This window comes from Plectropomus leopardus, chromosome 5, assembly GCF_026936395.1.
Source record: "Plectropomus leopardus strain MGB_pleo_1.0 chromosome 5, ASM2693639v1, whole genome shotgun sequence".
NCBI classification, from domain to species: domain Eukaryota; kingdom Metazoa; phylum Chordata; class Actinopteri; order Perciformes; family Serranidae; genus Plectropomus; species Plectropomus leopardus.
The window spans coordinates 15,854,503-15,874,344 of NC_142180.1; the positions used below are offsets into that span (position 1 = coordinate 15,854,503).

Consider the following 19,842-nt stretch of genomic DNA (forward strand, 5'->3'; position numbering starts at 1 on the left):
GACCAACACAACTCAAATTGACAGCCTTTATTGATTCAGTTTAACAAGGAACCACCGTGTTGTGATGAAACTTCACTGCAAAGACGTCTCAAATAGGTATTTACATCACATTGAGCTCTCAATCTCCTGTTGACATAAAGAATCAAGGGTTTGAATGCAAATGTTTAACAACTAATTTACAACTGAAACACTTCTTCAATGATCACTGCACATGTTGAAATTCATTGTGGCTCAGAAGATGGAAAAACACCAAAGCAATAACATTACGGCAGCTGGTTCTTAAAGCTATAACATGTTAGGATTTCAGTGGAACGGGTTGATATGTGAAACTAATTCATTCATCAAAACGGAACTATTTCTAAGTCAACTAAACACGGCGACATTTACTTGCAACATGATTGTCACGTGTCCGCTGAAATGAGAAGCAGGTGAGAAACAAGACTGGGAGTACATTCTTACTGTGTTCAGAAAGCGTCGTTCCTGGAAGAGTTAAAAATCTACAATCCCTCAGACAGTCCGAGGAAAAGATACAAAATTAATGAAGAAAACAAACCACGTCCGCCTCATTCCTGTCGTCAGCAAGTTGCTACAAAAATGGATTTTAGTAAAACTACACAAAATGGCTAAATAACAACCAACTGAAACAAAACATGACACACAAAGCAGCGAATCCTCCGACAAAAGCAAAGTTTGGATCAACTCAAGGTTCAGGTTCACACAGTTCTCCAGGAAGAGGTTCAGGATCCACAGAAATCTCGAGCAGAACTCCACAAGGAATACATAATGCAGGCAAAACAGCTTTGCACAAATCAAAAGTCCACAGAAGGAAAAAGAAATTCTACCAGCCTTCATTTTTTTAATTTACTCCACAGAGAAGGAAGGTGGCTTTTTTCATCCGCCCATCCTTGAGAGAAACAACCCAGCTGCTAAACTCACAGACCTCATGTTTACCTGGCCTGATTTTGTTCTTAAAAAAATAAAAAGTCCGTTTCTGTGAGTTTCTTGAGCCCTCTGGTGTCTGAAAGGTTGTTTTTTTTAATGCTGGTAGTTTGATTTTTAACTACATTCATGCTTGTGCTGCAGCTGTTTATTTGAAGGTGATTGGTTATAGGCACTGATTCAGGTTTCTCATTCACTTTTCATTATCTCCCCGCCATCATGTAGTCAGCACTGATGGCATTTCCACTGTGTGTAACTGGGATTTAGTTAAGTTTCAAAACATTTTTACCCACACAGGAACCAAAGATCTTTCAAATTATGCTGATTTTTAAATTATGGGGTAATGTCGAGACTCTACACACATTTCCTTTTTCTTAATAATAATTCTTAATTACTAACCCCCTGATTATCTTAAAATTTTTGTGGCTGGGCAATATGGCCATCAGCCTGGCTGTATTGCTCATCATGTGAACATAATTCACAAAATCAAAATGCTGTGTGAATTGACACTGGGTTTTCAACTACATCTTTATGTGTGGTCATCTTTTGGGACTCAACAGTCCTAAAGCCACATTTCCACTCAACATTTTCATCCCCAACAATGGCCTGACTTTGTTTTCCAGATGTGGAAACTCTCCTCAGCCACCTTCCTTTTCTACTCCTTACCTGTGGTGGATTGATTGCCACAACCGCCTGTGAGCCTCAACTACTATTATCCTTCTTTGCCCCTCTTGTTTGGTTTCTTTCACTTCAAACGGGGATCTGTGTGATGAGTGTATACAGTCCACAATCCCCTGAGGACTCAATGCAAAGCGTTCAAGCATTTGCCAATCTAAGCATACGCAGAGTGTTGTCCAAAAAGACATCTGGTCATGAAGCACAGCAGGACATCAACAACCCCTGCTTTCAAAAGAATAAAATAAGGAAAAAGCCTTCGCTGAAACATCAAGTGACATTGAGTTGAATGTTCAATGCTGGTCATGTTTGATAGTTTCAATGACTTTTTTGCAATTTTGTGCTCTGTGATAAGAAAGGTATTTCAGAGAAGAAAAAACTGTCCCATGATGGTCGCGATACCGGTGGGATTCGCGCGTCATGTCTTGAAAGAAGTCTGAAATCCCCGTGCCACTCCACCACTGACGTGTGGCCGAAACCACCCTGTTAAAGACCTCGTGAGTGAGCCAGTGGGTCTCAAGGCAAATGTAAGGTACTTCAATTCAAGGCTCTTTATTCTCAAGCACAGAAACCGTGTTCTCATTTCCTCTCCGAGAGGGTGTGTCGACTGCTGCTTCCTTCAGAGGCTGCTGAGGTTTTTGGGTCCACTAGACGATTGTTGGTGTCACTCTCCTCCCATGATCAACCAAATTTAAGAGATGCAGGCTGAGAAATCAAACGCCTTTTAGCATGGGGATTTTGTGTTTCCTGTTCGATGGCTTTCTGCAATCATGCCCCTGGCAAGTTTGGAGAACAAGTTCTTCAAATTCAGCTGGAAAGCTTCGATCCCTGTCTGAAGATAAGATGCCGTTCCTTCCTCTCCTGGAGGCTGTGGGTTGAAGGGGTTGGCTGGGTATTTTTGTTGGGAGTTGAGCCTCATTTGGATTCCCATGGGAGACCGTAGAGATCTCTCCTCCGTTTCCCTCAGCAGCTCGACCACACGCTGCCATCTGCTCGACTTCCCTCCTTCACTTTGCACGGGCATCGGTCCCTCCATCTCGCTTGTTCACTCGGCCTCTCTTGCCATCTCCCTGCCCGTCTGTTCGTGCTCTCTTCTTCTACCCTCTTATTTCTCTCGCTGGTCATTTGTTTGGTTTCGCTATCCCGTAGCTTTCACTCAGTGGTGCTTCGGTTGTAGCAGAGGAAAACAGGTATCCATTTTATGTTTTTATTATTTCCCAGATTAAAAAGCTGATGAACTAAGCTCAGCTCAAGCCTAGCTCCCTTCTTCAAGTGACCTGCAAGATACAAAAAAAGGTTTTTAAACTTTTGTAACATGAAGATAATTTAAAAATATAACATTTGATCATTTGACCCAAAAGAGATGAGCAATACTTCCTCTAAGCAAAGACCTTAACCTGAGTCTCCAACTGAAGGAAATATTTTTGCCTCTGGTGTAACCAAAATAGTGTTTTTAATGAGATCCAATTAACCAGTGCAGTACTAAATAGTTTTATTATCCACAACATTGTCCTGCTTAACTTTTGTCTTTGGAAGCACAGTCACAAAATCACTGTCACGTTTATCAGAGACGATGGATTTCACATGAGCTGTAGGACAAACAGGCCTCACAAAGTGCAGATAAGATACACTAATCACACTTCAGTGACACCTGTGATCACAAACATGATCAGCAAATCAATTAATCAATCAATCAATCATCAGTCAATTTAGTTTCCAGCGAGCCGAGAGCAGCAAATTTCAATGATGTGTTAATGATCTAAAACTTGAAAAGACATATAAAACACATCAAAATGTTTCATAAGGTAGGCCTAAAATAAATACAATAACATTTGATTTGCATGATGGGAAATTATAAGTGACAAGATCACTATTATACAACTGGACACATTCTTCTCTGTCAGTAAACCCAAACCTTAAATGTGCTATATAGTATCTTGTTTTATGTACTTACACTCTAGTACTGTGACAGTCCAGTCACCCCACCATGCTGGTACGCACGTTCACCCTGGTAAGTCGAGTCCTGGGACAAAGCCACATCGATTTGGGACTTGAACTCATCGCCCAGGTAGCTGTCCTGGAGAACAGGAGAACAGAAACATCATTGAAGACATATCGCCAGCCTTTGTAAATGAGTGAGATCAATGCAAGGCTTCGAATTCTCTTCTAATGCAAACCAATTATAGTTTTCCTATTTTATTTTTTACTGGATTTGATCAATTAAAAAATGATCAAATCAAAAATTACAAACACATACAAGATACTCTCCCAAATGAGGCTGGAACTGTTAAGTATGTCCTATTATAGGTATATCATTTCAATATAAAGTAAATGAAAGCAGGTAATCATTTGTATTAGTAATAAGTATTTGTGTATTTTCTTTCAAGGTGAGAATTAATATATGAACTAAATGAGGAAAGTGGATTTGAGATATTCAAAAGGGACAGTGACGTGTTACCTGGGACAGCTCGGGCTGGGAGAGGCCAGGCTGGCTCATCTGAGACGGCTGACTCATAGAGATGTAGCCCTGTGTCAGCGGCCCCTGGGAGAAGGGCTGGGAGGCCCCGTCCTGGCTGGCCTGGCTGTTTGGTCCGTTACCCTGACTGGCGCCCTGGTGTGCTGATCCACGGACCCTCTGTCGCCCGCCACGCCCAGGCTTACCCTTCATAGCTCCACGACCTTAATCAAAAAAGTATATCAGGATCAGAGCTCTGGGCCCAAAAAATGATATTCAGGACAGTCCTAATTGTATGTGGACAATAAAGACAGAGTGTGACTGCTAGGGTTCATAGCACATACAGGGTTCCAACACATTTCAATGGACAAAATCTCAAAACTTTTCCATGACTGTTTGAGGATAACATTGGTTCACTTTGTCTGTGGCACATGCTGGCCTGGTTATAGTACTTTTCTACACACGCAGCAGAGTCTCATTACCTTCAACAAATGCCGAAGAACTACTTCACATATGCATATAACCTTAGAGGAAAACACTTGTCCGGTGTCAGTCATGGAAAAGAGAACTGTGCCGCTTTTCATTTTGTATCCAACAGCAAATAACTTGTTTGAGTTAATTTCTTGACACCGCATGTCGATGATGCTGAAAAAATGTATCGTGCTGCCACGTCGATGCATATTTAGAGCTACATTATGTCAACAGCTAACTTACAGAATTATTTGGAAGGTTATCCCCTTTAGATAACTGTAAGAATTATAGTACACACAACAAAATTCCATAACTTTTCCAACCCTTTCAATGATTTTTACTTCTTCCATGATTTTTCAAGGCCTGGAAACTGACATTCTGAAATTCCATGACTTTTAGGTTTTCCATGACCGTTGGAAGCCTGCACATAACATTAGTCCAGACTGTAGTTTGACTTCAGTTGATTTAATAATAATCTGCTTTTCAAGCACGAGAAACTACTCTCAGGTGTCAATATTTGTCTCCATACCTTGATTAACCTGCATTATGGGTAATTCTCCTGTAGCATGATTGGATTACCTTTTTACCTCTAAAAAACAGAACCAAAGTTTGTTCATTTTAGTTAACGTAATGCTTCATCTGACCATCTCAGTGCTGTACTGTACCTGCAGCAGGGCCATTGGTCTGACCCAGGTAACTGGGCGGAGGCACTGGTGGCATCACCAAGTTGAAGGGTATGGGAAGATTCATCGTGGCCATGTGACTGGGGCCTGTCCCAATCATCCCAATCTGGTCGTGAGTTTGAAAGTACATGTTGGACGGACGTCCAGCTGAAAGAGAGCAAACAGAAAGAGACTCATGTCAGTCTCTTTTAATGAAGAAAACATGACCGGGAAAGTCTGGTTTTGCTGGATTGTAATGAAGCCTATTATTTCAAAAGTTTGATTATCTTGAGTCAAACCATAAGATACTACATATGTAAAACAAATACCAGCATTGCTGCGGTCGTAGGCGGAGCCAGGGATAAGGGCTTCACGGGCATCATACATTGCAGTGCTCATAAAACGGCCCCCCTGGAAAACAACAGATTGCAATTTTGTTCAGTCACATAATTTGTAGATTCAGAGCTGCAAGTAACAATTAATTTCACTAGTAAAAAAAAGTCTGTGTTAATTTTTTGTGACCCCTGGTAAATGTCTTGTTTTGTCATAGGATGGGTGCACAGACTCACAGGGTTGATGGTGTTGACCAGTTTTCGGGGCTTGCTGAACTGCATGAGGCTCTCCCTCAGGTTATTGAGCGGCCCCTCCACGAGGACTTTCTGCTCCTTGTAGTTGTTCAGCAGGTTGTTCCACAGCGGCTGCTTAGAGAGGGCTTTGGGGTTTCCAACGATGATCACGCCATACCTTTAAATCACAACACACACACACACACACACACACACACACACACACACACACACACACACACACACACAGTCTTGTTTTGAATTGCACTTTGTGTAGAATCTGTTATGATAATAAAGACTTTTAAATTATCTTGAATTGTGTGTTGTAATACAAGTGGTATTATTATTCCTACAATCCATATAGCTACGTACAATTAATAGTATATAGAACAGTACACAGTTGAGATTATTTAAGTGGTTACTGTGTTTGTTCAGATTGCAACAAATCACCATAAAAACTTGAAAATATGAAGTCTATCTGTCAGTATTACCCGATTTGCTCCATTCATAATTAGCAGCTACAGGGAAATCTAAATAGCGCATCATACACTAACGAGCTGGCTGTGTGCTGTGCCATAATTATCCACTGTGAAGGTTTTTACTTGGCTCTTGTCAGTGCCACGTTGAGACGACGTGGGTCATTCAGGAAGCCGATGCCCTGGTGCTCATTGGCACGAACACAAGACAGGATGATGAAGTCCTTCTCTCTGCCCTGGAAGGCGTCCACGCTGGCGATTTCCACTTGCTATAATGGGACAGGACAAGAGGAGGATGAGAGGAAGACTGCACAGTAAAAACAGAGGAACAGATTTTGTCAAGCACCACAAAACAAACTCACTAATGATAATTTAAGTTTACAATCTATGCAAATTTCAATGCAGTATTTTCAGCTCAGGAAAATACAAAGGATTGGTACCTGATAGAGTTTGGTGTGCAGGGAGCCGCTGAACTGCATGTACTGCACCAGGTAGGAGCGCTGACCCTCGTACGGGGTGATGATGCCGATCTGGTCGGGTTTGGCTCCAGCCTTCAGCAGCCTGGTGGTGATCTTCTCCACGTTGGCAGCCTCCGTCCTTAAAAACACTGGCATCAGTGAAATACTGTTCTGCTCGTCCTTGGCAAATGACATCTGAGGTTAACGGTAGCAGACTAATGGCAGTTTAAAAATGCACATCATACTTATGGTGCCTCAACTTTGTCCACACCGCATATGAGAATCAGGATTATTTCACCTGTTAAAACTGCAAATAAGCCAGCACAAATTTAGGAGAGAAGTTGACACACACTCTAAAGTTTAGCCCCCTTCAACTAGGTCAGTTTATGAAAATAACTTAATTATTTGTAATCCTGATTTCAAGGAAATCTCTTTGCAGTGTTGTGTGGCAGTGAGCCTCACATTCCTGTTGATCATGACTTAAAGGAGAGGGCTTTCTTCACCGATTTCAGCCTGCCATACTGGTTTTGATGTGAAGGCTGGAGGAGAGCACCACCTAATGTCTGGCTTCAAGTAACCCTTCTCTAACTACTATTTAATGAACAACTTACAGCCTGTGGTAAATGCGCAAAGTAACAATTCAGCAAAGGAAGACTTGCACACAGAACAACAAAGGATTCAGACTGAACTATGGATTTCAAATATGTCCATTTCACATGTTGCAGGGCTATACAGACAGTGATGAAATGTGCAAATGTTCATAGAGTGCAAAAAGTGTAGAAGTTTTCAGTCCATGTGGGACTTTCCTCAGTGCAGACTGAGGCATGCATACTGGTTCATCATACATATAGGTCACTCTTGCACTTTATATGCTCTTTGCACATTTTTTTCACTGTATGCATAGCCCTGCAACACATACGATAGTGAGAGCCTGAATCTATTTTTGTTCTGTGTGAGTCTTTCCTTTCTAAATTGACATTTTTCTGACTTCTGCACCGGAAAAGAAGACAAACATAGCACAGTTTTTAAAGGCGCAGCTCATCCCATGCCTACCATTTAAATGTTCAAAGTAAACAAAGAAAATGTTACCTGTTAAGGTAGGAGGTTCCAGAACTGGCAATCTCCTCCTGACCCTGAGTCACGTAGAAGAACATAGGTTTGTCCGGCTGCGGCCACTGGAAGTCAAACCCTTTCTTGATGCGGTCAGCTGCGGAGAAGATAAAGGTTCATTCTATTTTTACCTGCTAATGTACAAGCCACAGAAACAATTAATTTGCCCCTCCATCCAACCAGATAATGAAGTGCTGAATCTCAAACCTGCAGTGACGCCGTTCTGCAGAGAGCCCTCATAGAAGATGTTGGAGGGGAAGGCACTGAGAGCCGGGTGCATGCGGTACTGGACCTGCAGGCGGATTGGCCGGATCCCCAGAACCACCAAGCGCTCAAACAGGGACTGGGACAGACCTGCTTTGGCTGCTTTCTTACACATCACCACAGGACCCAGCTGGCAGTGGTCACCCACCAGAATGAGCTGGGAGGAGGAAGATGAGCCACAAGAGTGTGACAATTGGGTTAATATAACAATATACAATTATATATGATGTATATAACAGCAATGAAAGAACTGTTTATTACTGGTTGTTAAGGACAAATCATGTTGCTTAACTCTGCATATTTAATTCATATTCAACTCATGGTGTCTACATATATCAGAGACCTAAATTTAACAATTTTGAAAACCTTTTCAAGGCAAGGCAAGGCAAGGCAAGGCAAGGCAAGGCAAGTTTATTTGTATAGCACGTTTCAGCAACAAGGCAATTCAAGGTGCTTCACACAGAACATTGAAATACAACAACAGGGGGAAAGGAAACACATATAAAACATTAGAAAAGAAGCATATAAAAGGTGATTAAAAAAAAGCAAGTGGGAGTTTCGAAGTAAAATATAAAATTTAAAAAGTAAAAAGCCTTTTAGTCACAGGCAGCAGTGAACAGGTGAGTCTTTAACCTTGACTTAAAAGAGCTCAGACTCTCAGCAGACCTGATATTTTCTGGTAGTTTGTTCCAGATATACGGAGCATAGAAACTGAATGCTAAAAAGCTAATTTTTGACCATATTTTCGACTTTTTGACAAATGATTTTCTTATTCAAGCACTGCAGGTAAGTAGGGCTGGATCCAACTACTTTTTTCATTGTCAATAAATGTTTCGATTAATTTTTTTGACTAATTGACTAATTGTTTGGTCTATAAAATATCATAAAATAGTGAAAAATGTCAACCAGTTTTTCCCAAAGCCCAAGATAACATCCTCAAATGTCTAGTTTTGCCCACAACCCAAAAATATTCAGTTTTTTGTCATAGAGAAGTAAAGAAACTAGAACATATTCACAATTAAGCTGGAATCAAATAATTTAGACTTTTTAAAAAAACACTACCTAAACAACTAAACTTACTATCAAATTAATAAATGGTAAGTAAGTAATATATGTGGTCCAATGCAGAGGTGGGTTATGTAGGAAAATGGTTAAAAGAGTAAGTTAGGTTAAAAAAAGCCCTAATAAATTCAAATTCAATAATATTTAATGGCTTTAAGGCCCAAAATTTTTTTTAAAAAAAGTGAATTTAAGACATATTCAGACCTGCAGACACCCTGTTCACTTGACATAATGTTTAAAAATGATAGTAAATGCTGACAGTAGTAGTTACAGATTTTCCTATGATGTGTCTCTCTATGTTCTGCTGCTCCTTTAATGTTATTTTAATTTTTTTTTATCCACTCACTGTTATAAAAATTATGGCAAATAAATTTAAATTTATTTTTTTTAAATTTAAATGTGAGAAGCTGCAGGGTCATATTAGTGCTGGGCAGCTCTGTTTTACTACATTTATCAATCTGTAGGAGTAGCGATTAGTTGTTTTTTTAGCTGTGTGGTTGTATGTTTACCTGCTTGGCTCCAAGCACCACGGGCACCATACACTCTGGCTCAGTGGCCTGGGTGCTCTCATCAATCAGGATGGAACGGAACTGCATCTTGGCCAGGCGAGGGTCTCCAGCCCCGACACAGGTACAACAGATAACGTCAGCATTCTGGAAAATGACGAAGATTATTTATAATCCTCAAACAAAGGAGGGAGCCAGGATACAGTGGTGAAACACAAAAGGTGTTCTACTGTGGCAATGAGGAATAGTTATCATCCTGTCAGGTTTTGTTTCTATACTGAGATTTTTAACACAGGCCTTTGCTATTTTTTTGGGATGAGGACAAGGCCTAAAGAAAACAAAAACATGATTAGCAACAGGCTTCCTGAGGGCTATTGCATAAAACCTAGATAGTGGATTAAGCCAGGATTTTCCAGGTATCCAGGCTGAATTTAGCTGTGACTTTGTTGCATGAAAGCAGAGGCACATACATTACCACAGAGATTTATTCTGTGCAGCTAGCCAGCGCAAATAAATTTGTTTTATAATATTTCCATGGTCTTATGGCCCATGTTTTTTAATTCATTTTTTTAGCCTGCATTAAAATAGACTTCCACGCATAATTCAGTAAAGTAGACCAACTGTTATCATTTTTCAAGGTACAAGGTAACTGTCATTTCTCTTGAACTAAGTTTAAGAAAAATGAAATTTTAAGGTGATCCTAAATCCTGCTACATCTTTTGGTATCAAAGCTTTATTGTAGAGTTAAAGGTAACATGCACACCATGAGGGAGATTTATGCTATATACGTATATATTGGAAGGTTAATAATTGCGATTGCTGAAATGGCTAATGAAGCTGCACAGGTGGTTTCAATAAAGTCTGTGATGAGACGCCCATGAGTGCGGTGGATAAAAGCGTCTGCTAAATACTTGTAACCTTTATAAGTTTATGTAATTTGTCTTCATTGTATTTTTCATTAATTATTCATTTCCACTGCTAACTTTAAAGGCGTTAGTGCAGCTACAGTTAAAGGTAACGAGTAATGAATAGAAGTTTTAATCTAAAGACACAAAGATCTTATTAAAGGAGACTCATTCCCAAGACCTGTGGAAAAAAGTCTGATTATTTGTTCACTATACCATACTTTCCATTTGGGCTTATGAAGCATTCCTGTATTACTCTCACTACTTACGCATTAAGTCAGTTTGCTACTGTCTGTCAAGCATTTTCTGTTTGATTATAGCGTCCGTATTTCCTTTTTTTGCACATTATATGCCTAATCTGCTCTAACATTTCCACGAGAAGCTGCTGCTCACTTGCTGAAAACTCCACTGCACTGATCAACATGTGGTCTTTTCATCAAAGCCGTGAACGTGCATTATCCAGAAAACTTGCACCTGGCTTGACAAAGTCGCATCTTCTCATCCTGGCTGGGCAAACATGCAACGGATTAAGCCAGGAGTCACTGATAAGACTAGGTCAAGCCTCTCTTTTTCTGTTATCCTGGATTTCTAAATTCTATTTTGGTGCAATACTCCCATTTCACTCACAAAAGTCAGTATGGAGATGGTCACAACACGTGTATACAGAATAATGCACTCGTAACAAGTTTGTAATTGCTTGGCAGAAACTACTTGTTGCATTAGTAGTGCCTGAAAAGCTGTAGGGGGCCTGTTTGTAAGCAGAGTTTCAACCTTGAGCTACTTAGGTTTAACACTTTGAGGCTCCTCCTCACCATGAGCAGCTCCCTCTCGGCTGTGCGCTTCAAAGCCCTGTAGCGTTTCTCATCTGCAGACGACAGCTCGCCCGTCTCATCCTTCAGCTGCTGAAGTTTCTGAAGCTCCGGCATACTAGAAAATCAAATTAATATCAAGGTGACTACAGAGAGCACACACACTGGAGTTACACTAACTACACTTCCCATAACTTCGGGCGATGTAAACAAAAAGAAAAATGCTGTCATAAAATCAGTTAGTCTGCTACAGGCTACAACTTGAATTCCATTTTTCTTCACAATTTGAAAACTTCTGATTTAAGGACTGATATATATGCATTAAGTGTTTGTACAAAGCACATATTATGTATCAATAACTTCTGAAACCAGAATCGATTTTCCTACATGCCACCAACCTGTCCATGTTGCTGATCTGGTTGTGCAGAGCCAAGAAGGACACTGGTGACTCGATGGCCTCTCGGCTCTTGGCACAAAGCCTGACGACCTTCAGTCCGGTCTTGTCAATCTTCTCAGTCAACTGATCCACAGCAATGTTACTGGGAGCACACACCAAAACCGGTCTGCAAACGTACACATACACCATAGACAGTTAGGACAGGAACAGCTATGTGAAATACAGTTGGTAGAATGACAAATCTTATAGGATGCCAGGATTCTTCCAGTATGTAACTATAAAACTCTGTTTTACCCATTGCCTTGTCGGGACAGGTGGTAGACAATAGTGGCAGAGGTGACAGTCTTCCCAGTGCCAGGAGGACCCTGGATCAGACTGAGGGGTCTCTGCAGCACCGTCTTCACAGCATACACCTAACATACCACCACCAACAACAACAAACAAAAAGAAAAAGAAAAGGAGATTCAGCCTAGGTGAACTGTTGCAAATACAAACAAAAACATGTCTTTTAACGTCGACTGTGAAAGAATGTACTCCACTTGCACGCTACTGCACCAATTTGCATGATGAATCAAAGTCAACGAGACATCTCAACTCATACTTTTCCTGTCGTCATGTAACAGAGGAATCACAGGGATTCAGTGTTTTGTGAGGTCTGACCTGTGAGTGATTGAGGTCAGGCAGGCCTTGGGCAGTGAAGCGCTTTGGCAGCTGGCACTTGATGGTGACATCCTCGACCTCATGGCCCAGCAGTTTGTGGTAAATGTAGCCCGACACTGAAGTCTCGTCCACCGCAAATGTCTTCAGGGCGCTCTGCATCCTGCAGCAACAAAGATTTGAGTCATTATCACTGATTGTATTGTGGTGTTTTACCACACCTAGGGTCAACAGATACCAGGAGATGGAGCCAGAGCAGGGACCAACAGCCCTGTAGACACCGATGCCAGCTGGGGATTGTAGTGGCTATTCAGTACACAGTCACGGGGAGAACCAGCTGAAGTTCATCTCCAATCAACACAACATAGGCTGAAAGCCTCCTCTTCAAGCCTCAATCAAGAGAGAGGAGGGCAAGAGGACATGCTAAAGGCTCTCTCTCAAATACCAACAGCGGATGCCTTCAATGCAGCTTGAGTTTTCTTGTTTTCTTGACCTCACAGTGTGACTTCTCTGCTAGGTAAACTGAGGTGCCAAGGCCAGAGAGAGTTAATTACCCCAGACCAGGCAGAATTTCTGTTTTTACACCCAGATTTACACAAAAGTATCTTCTGTTAACAATGCAAACAATTTAGTTCTGTTTATTGAAGGTGAAAACTACAATAACAATGCTATGTGCACTGATACTGTGAATTACGTGCAGTAACATTAAATGTTTTCTACAACTTTAGGGATTAGAAGCTACAAAATTTCAGCCTACCTGTCAAAGGATGTGGACTTCCACACAAAGTCCACCTGGAAATTGTGGGGGATTTCCACAGGTGCTCCAACACTGCTCCGCAACTCAATGGCAATTTCATCCCCATAGTCTTAAAACATAAATGTTAAGTAAGTAAACATGCTGTGACCAAACGCACCTTGTAAACCCGCCATCCCTGTCCATCAGGCCAGACAAGATACCACTGTAATGAAGAGATTCCTATCTTTCTTATACCAGTATTGCTTCTTTACTTAAAATATTTAGGAAATACGTCACATTACATAATGACTTTCCCCAAGTTATCATTTGGAGAAAAAGGCCTTCAAAGTTTACATTGCACTGGCATCAAAGACACACAACAGGGCACAATGGTCCTCTAAACTGGGAGTACATGCTGCTCTATGGTGGCTGAGTGAAAAATACACGTAAAAGCTCTGCAACATTTTTAAAAACAAGCATACCCAACAAAACGGTGCAGGAAAATAAATAATTATGTCATAATTACTGCAGTCAGTTTGATGAACAAAGTTAGTATACAGTTAATGGATATCACGTGACAATGTTTTTACAACTTAGATTCATTTCACATGGAAAACAATTTGGATTCTTGTGAGTGGTGGACCCTTATGGACTAGATAAATATAAATAATCAAGAATGTATATTCGGACTCAAGGACCGCTTCAGAGGTATGGAGTTGGATCTTTTTCCTGTCTCTCTTGTTTATGTTATCATGCTGCTAAATCTGAGTGAATTCTTATTTGGTGCTTATGGTCTCCATACATTAAGGAGAACAATTAACGATGTGTAGCATGTCCATACCGACAAAAGTTTAGACATTTACATTATTTTTTGATGCATGATGCTATGTTGCTTAGAACTAACTTCATAGGTTGCCAGTGGGGTTGTTTAATGATGCAAACCTGGTCCTTCCTCCCTGGTAAATAACAGCGTACTGGTTAAGACTATATACTGCCATCAGTGATAAGTGTCTGTGTAATGAGCCAGACTCAAAGACACTGTCGTACAATGGATGATAGATATGCAACTGCTAACAGTGTAAAGGATACTGTCGGGGACTTTGATGACATGGCCGATGCCTTTCCACAGCGGAGCCAGGTCTCCCTTGTACCTCAAGCAGATCTCGTCACCTTGCATCAGCCGCATATCTGTTATTGATACGATGACATACATTAGTTAGACACAACCTCTATGCTCAAAATAACTCGCTTTTAAACTAAAATCGATGGGCTATGATCAAATGATACAGTACCGTGCACAGACAAAAAACAAAACAAAACAAAAGACAGAACAAAACCAAGCACACATGCCACCAAAAGATGCAGGGTTGGGTAAGGTTGCGTGCAATTCTCAGGACTGATGGGGGGTGGGGAGGGGCTCTATCTGAACCACAGAACCACTGGGAGAAAGTCAAGCTCAGAGAATTACCACCTGAATCCGTCTTGGGTAGTGTGAAATAGGCAATCCGCTTTTTGTTCAGCCCCAGGTCCCACCTGACTGTAATATTGTCTTGGGTCTGCAAAAGGGAAAGAAAAACTAAATAAATATAAAGTCAATTAATAATAATGAGGTCAAAGGCATAAAGTTACAGCACCTTGGCATTATTCCTGTAACCCTGAAGACAAAATAGAGTTTAATCAAGATGCTTCGCACAGAAAAATACATCTTTATGTGGTCCGCATCACAGCTGAAAGAGGGAAAGATCATCGTGGTGTGCTTCACTTTTTAAGACGTCCGGTGTGATCACAGCATAGGAATAAAATCCTAAATGTACACTTGAGACTATATGATGGGTTTATAAACAAGTTCTTATGTTAGAGTTAGTTTGCTACCTAGAAGGGAAGTTCAGGTACCTGGGACTCCTTAAGCTTCTTGTCGTAGTCAGCCTCCAGTTTGACCAAAGGGCCAAAGATGTTTTGGTACTGGTAGGCGTCCTCATAGCGCAGCAGCACATGCTGGGGCTCCTCGTCCACTCCAGGTTTCTCCAGGTCCTCCAGGGTGGCAGTGGGGTTGTCCTGAGATGAAACAAAGTCAAAACAACCTTCAGTTCAAAGTATATCACACACTCAAACTGCAGCTGTCAGTTACAAACCTTTAGAATGTGCTTGCAACAACAACACAACATTTCTCTGAAAGTGTAACCCTGGAGGAGAAGCCTCCCCGCCTGTCAGCTATATACCTTCCAGAGCTCCTCCAACTTGTTGATCTGCTGGGCGGTGATCTGACGGGCTCGAAGTTGCTCCTGCTCTGACGGGATCTTCACCAGCCAGGACAGAAAGCAGCGGTCCTGGATCAGCGGCTGCCACTGTGAGCTGTCCCAGTTGATGTCCTTCAAGCTACTCTGGCTGGCACAAGGCTGCCTGCATGGAGATACAAGATTCATACAGAGAGACACTTAACTTATGTGTGGTGTTTTTACAGTTAAAAAATACCTTTTTTAATAAGTGACTTTATAAGATGCACATTGGTTGGATTCTAGTTTTTTGTCATATTATAAAAGCATTTACACTTTTTATGTTTAGTTACATGTTAATTGTAATTTACATAATGTACCCTACAACTGTGCTGGGGCTTTATGATTAAGTAAAACTCAGTTTTTATTCATTATCTTGACATGAAACTTTGATTGTCTATCACTGTTAAAGGATTTTTTTTAATCTTGTCATAAACTTTTATCAGCTGGTTACTCTCAAATCTGGCTGACTATTTATGCATTTCAGGGACTCTGCATCGGTTTCCTTTGCTGCAGGATGGAAGGCAAGTTATTAATATATTAAGTCGTACGGCCTGAAACATGAACAAATCTCTTGACAACTTCCTGTTTAAAAGCAAGTATTTGCATACTGGACAAGGCAGTCACCTGCCAGTACTCACCTGCAGAGTAGCACCACCACAGAATCAGCCTTGGCAGGGATGAAGCCCAGGAGGAAGACGTTGCGACAGCCGCAGTTGTAACACTCCAGCACTGTCTCACCAAGCGGCCCATCTTTATGCAGCGTCACCTCTTTGCATTTTGCTCTCACCAAGTGGTTCACGATGTGACTGGAAGTCAGAGAGTGGGAATCAAACAACTATGAAAATTATCAGAAACACTTTGATCTCTGTGACGTTCGTCCTGGTGGCATTGCTCCAGAAATCTACTGATGGTTTGCATAAAAACATATATTGAACCTCAGTACAAAATCAAGACAGACAAAATCATTCACTACTCAATTACGAAAAATACATTTTAAAATAGTCCAATGGTTTATCCCCAAATACATTGCTTGTTAATGTCACAAAGCTGATACATAAAACTGGACCTATACTGTTTCCTACCAATGCAACTGCAATGAAAATTTATAAAGAATCAACATCAAACACACAAAAACCAGTCTGTGTGGCAAAAGTCTGCCTGAATGTGATAACTGACTAAGTTCAGTGACAGCCACATTGTAAAAATGTAATAGTCCACACTAATTGTGGTATTTTCTTTTTTAATTATTATTATTATTATTTTAGCTAATTTAAGTGAGATCTTTACATGTTTTGGTCTACATCAGCAGAATCATATTCTGGTGCTTTTATTTGGGGCAACAAAGTAAACATGAGCAGACTACATACCTGCCAGATGTGTTGCCACGTCCATTACAGAACCACTTTTTGCTCGTATTGCAGTACACCACACAAGCTGGATCGTGGATACCACAGTAACTGAAAAATAACAATACATCAAGACAGCATCTTAATTACTGCAGTTTTTATTTAGCCAAAATACTACATGAATTCAGGACCATGTCTAAGCAAAAGCAAGGCCATGCCAAACTGACCACAGGCTGAATTACAAAATACGTACACACATAATTTTAAATGTCAGAGGAGATGGCATATTGTATCAGACATGTAATATTTGTTTTAAAATAATTCAACAGTAATTGTGTTTTCACATTCAATTTCTTGGAGTTATGCTCTCTCCTTACATATAGAGCTCCAACACACTCCTAGTGAAAGTTCTATTTGTGTCAGTGTCAAACTAGTTTTTCTTGTTTAACAACTTAAAATTAAAAATAAGTGTGTGTTATCTTTATACAGGGTACACACATTTTATGGTCAGAATTTTAAAACTTTTCCATGAGTTCTCAAGGACCCATAATTTTTTTCGTGCCACACCTGCATAGTGTTTTTCAAACATATCAGATTCAACTCCATTCAGACATAATTTCAGCAGGCTGGCAGACATTGAAACAAGGAACACAGGGAGTAAATGAAAAAAATTTGCATGATGGTTAACAAAAAGTTGTTATACAGACATATAGTAGAGCGATATTACGTCTTCAGCGCCAGAAAACAAATTTGCTATATGTTACATTACGTGGAAGAGATTACTGTACTACTTCATTGCACACAACAAATTTTCATGACTTTTCCAAAACTTTGAGTGATTTATACTAATTCCAAGACTTTTACAGGCCTGGATAATATGATTGTGAAATTCTATGAAGTTTCCAGGTTGTCCATGATCATGGGAATCCTGTTCATAATTAGTTTTAAATACTCCTGACCTGGAACTGTCCATCCAAACCAACTATCCCAAAGTCAATCAAATTTTTAACAATAACAATATATTTACCCTTCACTTTCCAATACCTTACATTGCAAATTTCTCAATAGCTTTTAATGAAGCAAAAACCATTTCCCAGATGTATGCATATTATTGTATTTTTTTTTGTGTATCATTTTATGTATGCATATATGAGTGTAAACTATGAAAGTTGTGAATCATTTTCTGTTAAGTAGAACAAAATGAGCACGGTGTTGTACCTTCAATAATGATCTGAAACCTGACATTGCAGCGGGATGGTGTGTTGTGTGTCATTTCTGATAATGTGCAAGTCTGGCACAGTAAGATTTGTAAACTTGTGCAGTATGCTGTGCTTATGAGAAAAGTTGTAACTGTTAGAGAGGATCTTGAACACTGATTGAATTCTCTATTCCCTAAATGTGGCATTTAAGATCAACTACAACAACAATAAACACTATAAATACAATAATGTGTATCATCCAGAAAACAACAACAACTCTGATGGACTGCAATCACTTCCTCAGCTATCTACAGTAATCTGACATCCTGACATGATGTGGCTGCTGTCACAGTACCTGCATGCGTGCACAGGCAGGTCTTTGGTGTAGTACGTGTCTTCTTCATCCTCCTCAAAGTTGAGCTCTGCCAACAGCTGGCTGGCTTTGGCCACGGAGTCATCCACCCCACCGTTGTGTAGACCCTCATCGGGACCGTTTACCTGTAGAACAACACAAGATTTACCAAACAAACTGAATGCTAACGATTAACAGCTAGCGGCTAGGAGACACGGCGCGGAAAATACAGTTAATTTAAAGTTAATGACACACTGTCAGTGCTGTTAACTATTCTCTTTGGTCATTAAAGTTACACATGTGTATCCGGTTTACTGCTAACAGTTCAAAACAAGCATGTCAAGACACCTAACGATACTTTAGGAGTTTAGTTAACGTGCTACCTTGCAGCGAGCTAACGGTTACAGCTAGCTAACATGAAGCAACAGTAACAGCGGACTAGCATGCAACGCTGTGAGCTAACCTAGCTAACTGCTGCTAACGTCAGTAAACCGCGCTTTATTGTGTCTTCCTGTAAAAATGAAAGCCTCAGACCTGGCTGTCCAGCTGGCTCTGAGTCTGCCCTTGAGTTTGCGTCTGGCTGGGAAGGGTGAAGTCGGTAAAGTCATACTCGGAGCCCTGGGTGTCTGCTCCGAGCAACTCCGCTTCCTCGGTGTCTAGGAAGGTGAGGGTCTGGGAGCTCGGCCCGTACGCCTCCACACTCATCTCGACTCTCAACTTTCGCTTAACTGAGCGGTTTCCGGTGTTCGTCTAAAGGTAAACAAAGTCCTCACAGTGTTTGTTTATCGAAATCTGGTTCAGAGGCCGAAGCTCAGAGTCTGGATTTGAACCCAAACAAAAATGGAACCGATCAGAACCTGGAAAGCTCCAGCAGGTCCGACAGCGGCGGTGACGAACTCCCTGCGCCGCTCAACGTGTGACGTCCACACTGTAGAGGATCATCAGAGCAGAGGGAGCTCTCACTCTGATCTTATTTCCGGGTATCAAAACATAACAGTGGACCTCTGCAGGGCGAATCGGGAATTACCAGTGGTGGAGGAACATTTACCTATTCACTGTAGCCTATTAAGTACAATTTTGAGGCACCTGTACTTTGCTGGAGTATTTTTGTTATTCTACTACTCTGTAATTCTACTGCCCAACATTTTGGAAGCAAATATTGTAGCCTTCTTTTAGACTTGCATGATGGACCTACATTTGTGAAGAGCTTTTCTAGTTGTTTGTTTTCACACAAGGAGTCATATCCATCCACACCATAGACTGTATATAAAGATTGACAGCATGAAAGTTCCCTCAAAATGTAACTTTTCAATCTTGATTGCCCACCTGGTGTCTGAGCGCAGTATAGGTCATAGAGCCCACCCCTCCATGTTATTGTAAGGGACACAGGCCAAACTAAAAACTCAAGGTACACTCCAAATAATTTTTTCCCAAAGATAATTTCTGTCACTGAAGGTAGTTCTCACCACCCTGATGTTTGTTCAAGTGTTTGTTTTTATGATAAGTTCAGTTTTAATGACA

The 19,842-nt window shown here is 40.8% G+C and overlaps 1 protein-coding gene across 2 annotated transcripts; it reads right to left on the reverse strand.

The window, feature by feature from the left end:
- Nucleotides 1–12: 12 nt before the first annotated feature.
- Nucleotides 13–19,270, reverse strand: LOC121965067 (regulator of nonsense transcripts 1). 2 transcript variants are annotated; one of them, XM_042515244.2, is made up of 24 exons: nt 18,856–19,270; nt 18,325–18,467; nt 16,792–16,881; nt 16,063–16,230; nt 15,368–15,548; nt 15,042–15,203; nt 14,620–14,704; nt 14,238–14,336; nt 13,170–13,278; nt 12,416–12,575; nt 12,050–12,168; nt 11,757–11,921; nt 11,362–11,476; nt 9,648–9,791; nt 8,020–8,233; nt 7,792–7,909; nt 6,685–6,841; nt 6,371–6,513; nt 5,772–5,946; nt 5,532–5,613; nt 5,206–5,370; nt 4,073–4,293; nt 3,569–3,691; nt 13–2,891 (listed from the first exon to the last, which is right to left on the reverse strand). In XM_042515244.2, the coding sequence occupies exons 1-23, from the start codon at nt 19,024–19,026 to the stop codon at nt 3,572–3,574; spliced, it is 3,306 nt and encodes a 1,101-aa protein (XP_042371178.2). In that variant the 5' UTR covers nt 19,027–19,270; the 3' UTR covers nt 13–2,891; nt 3,569–3,571. The 2 variants fall into 2 exon arrangements, with proteins under 2 accessions (XP_042371178.2, XP_042371172.2); XM_042515238.2 differs by having other exon boundaries at nt 14,617–14,704.
- Nucleotides 19,271–19,842: the final 572 nt, after the last annotated feature.

Coding starts and splice junctions, on each gene's coding strand:
- LOC121965067 (XM_042515238.2), bottom strand. CDS start 19,026: ATGAGTGTGGAGGCGTACGGGCCGAGCTCCCAGACCCTCACCTTCCTA. Junction 6,842..7,791: donor GGAACCTCCTACCTTAACAG/GTAACATTTTCT, acceptor AGTGTTTTTAAG/GACGGAGGCTGCCAACGTGG. Junction 6,514..6,684: donor TGCACACCAAACTCTATCAG/GTACCAATCCTT, acceptor GTCCCATTATAG/CAAGTGGAAATCGCCAGCGT.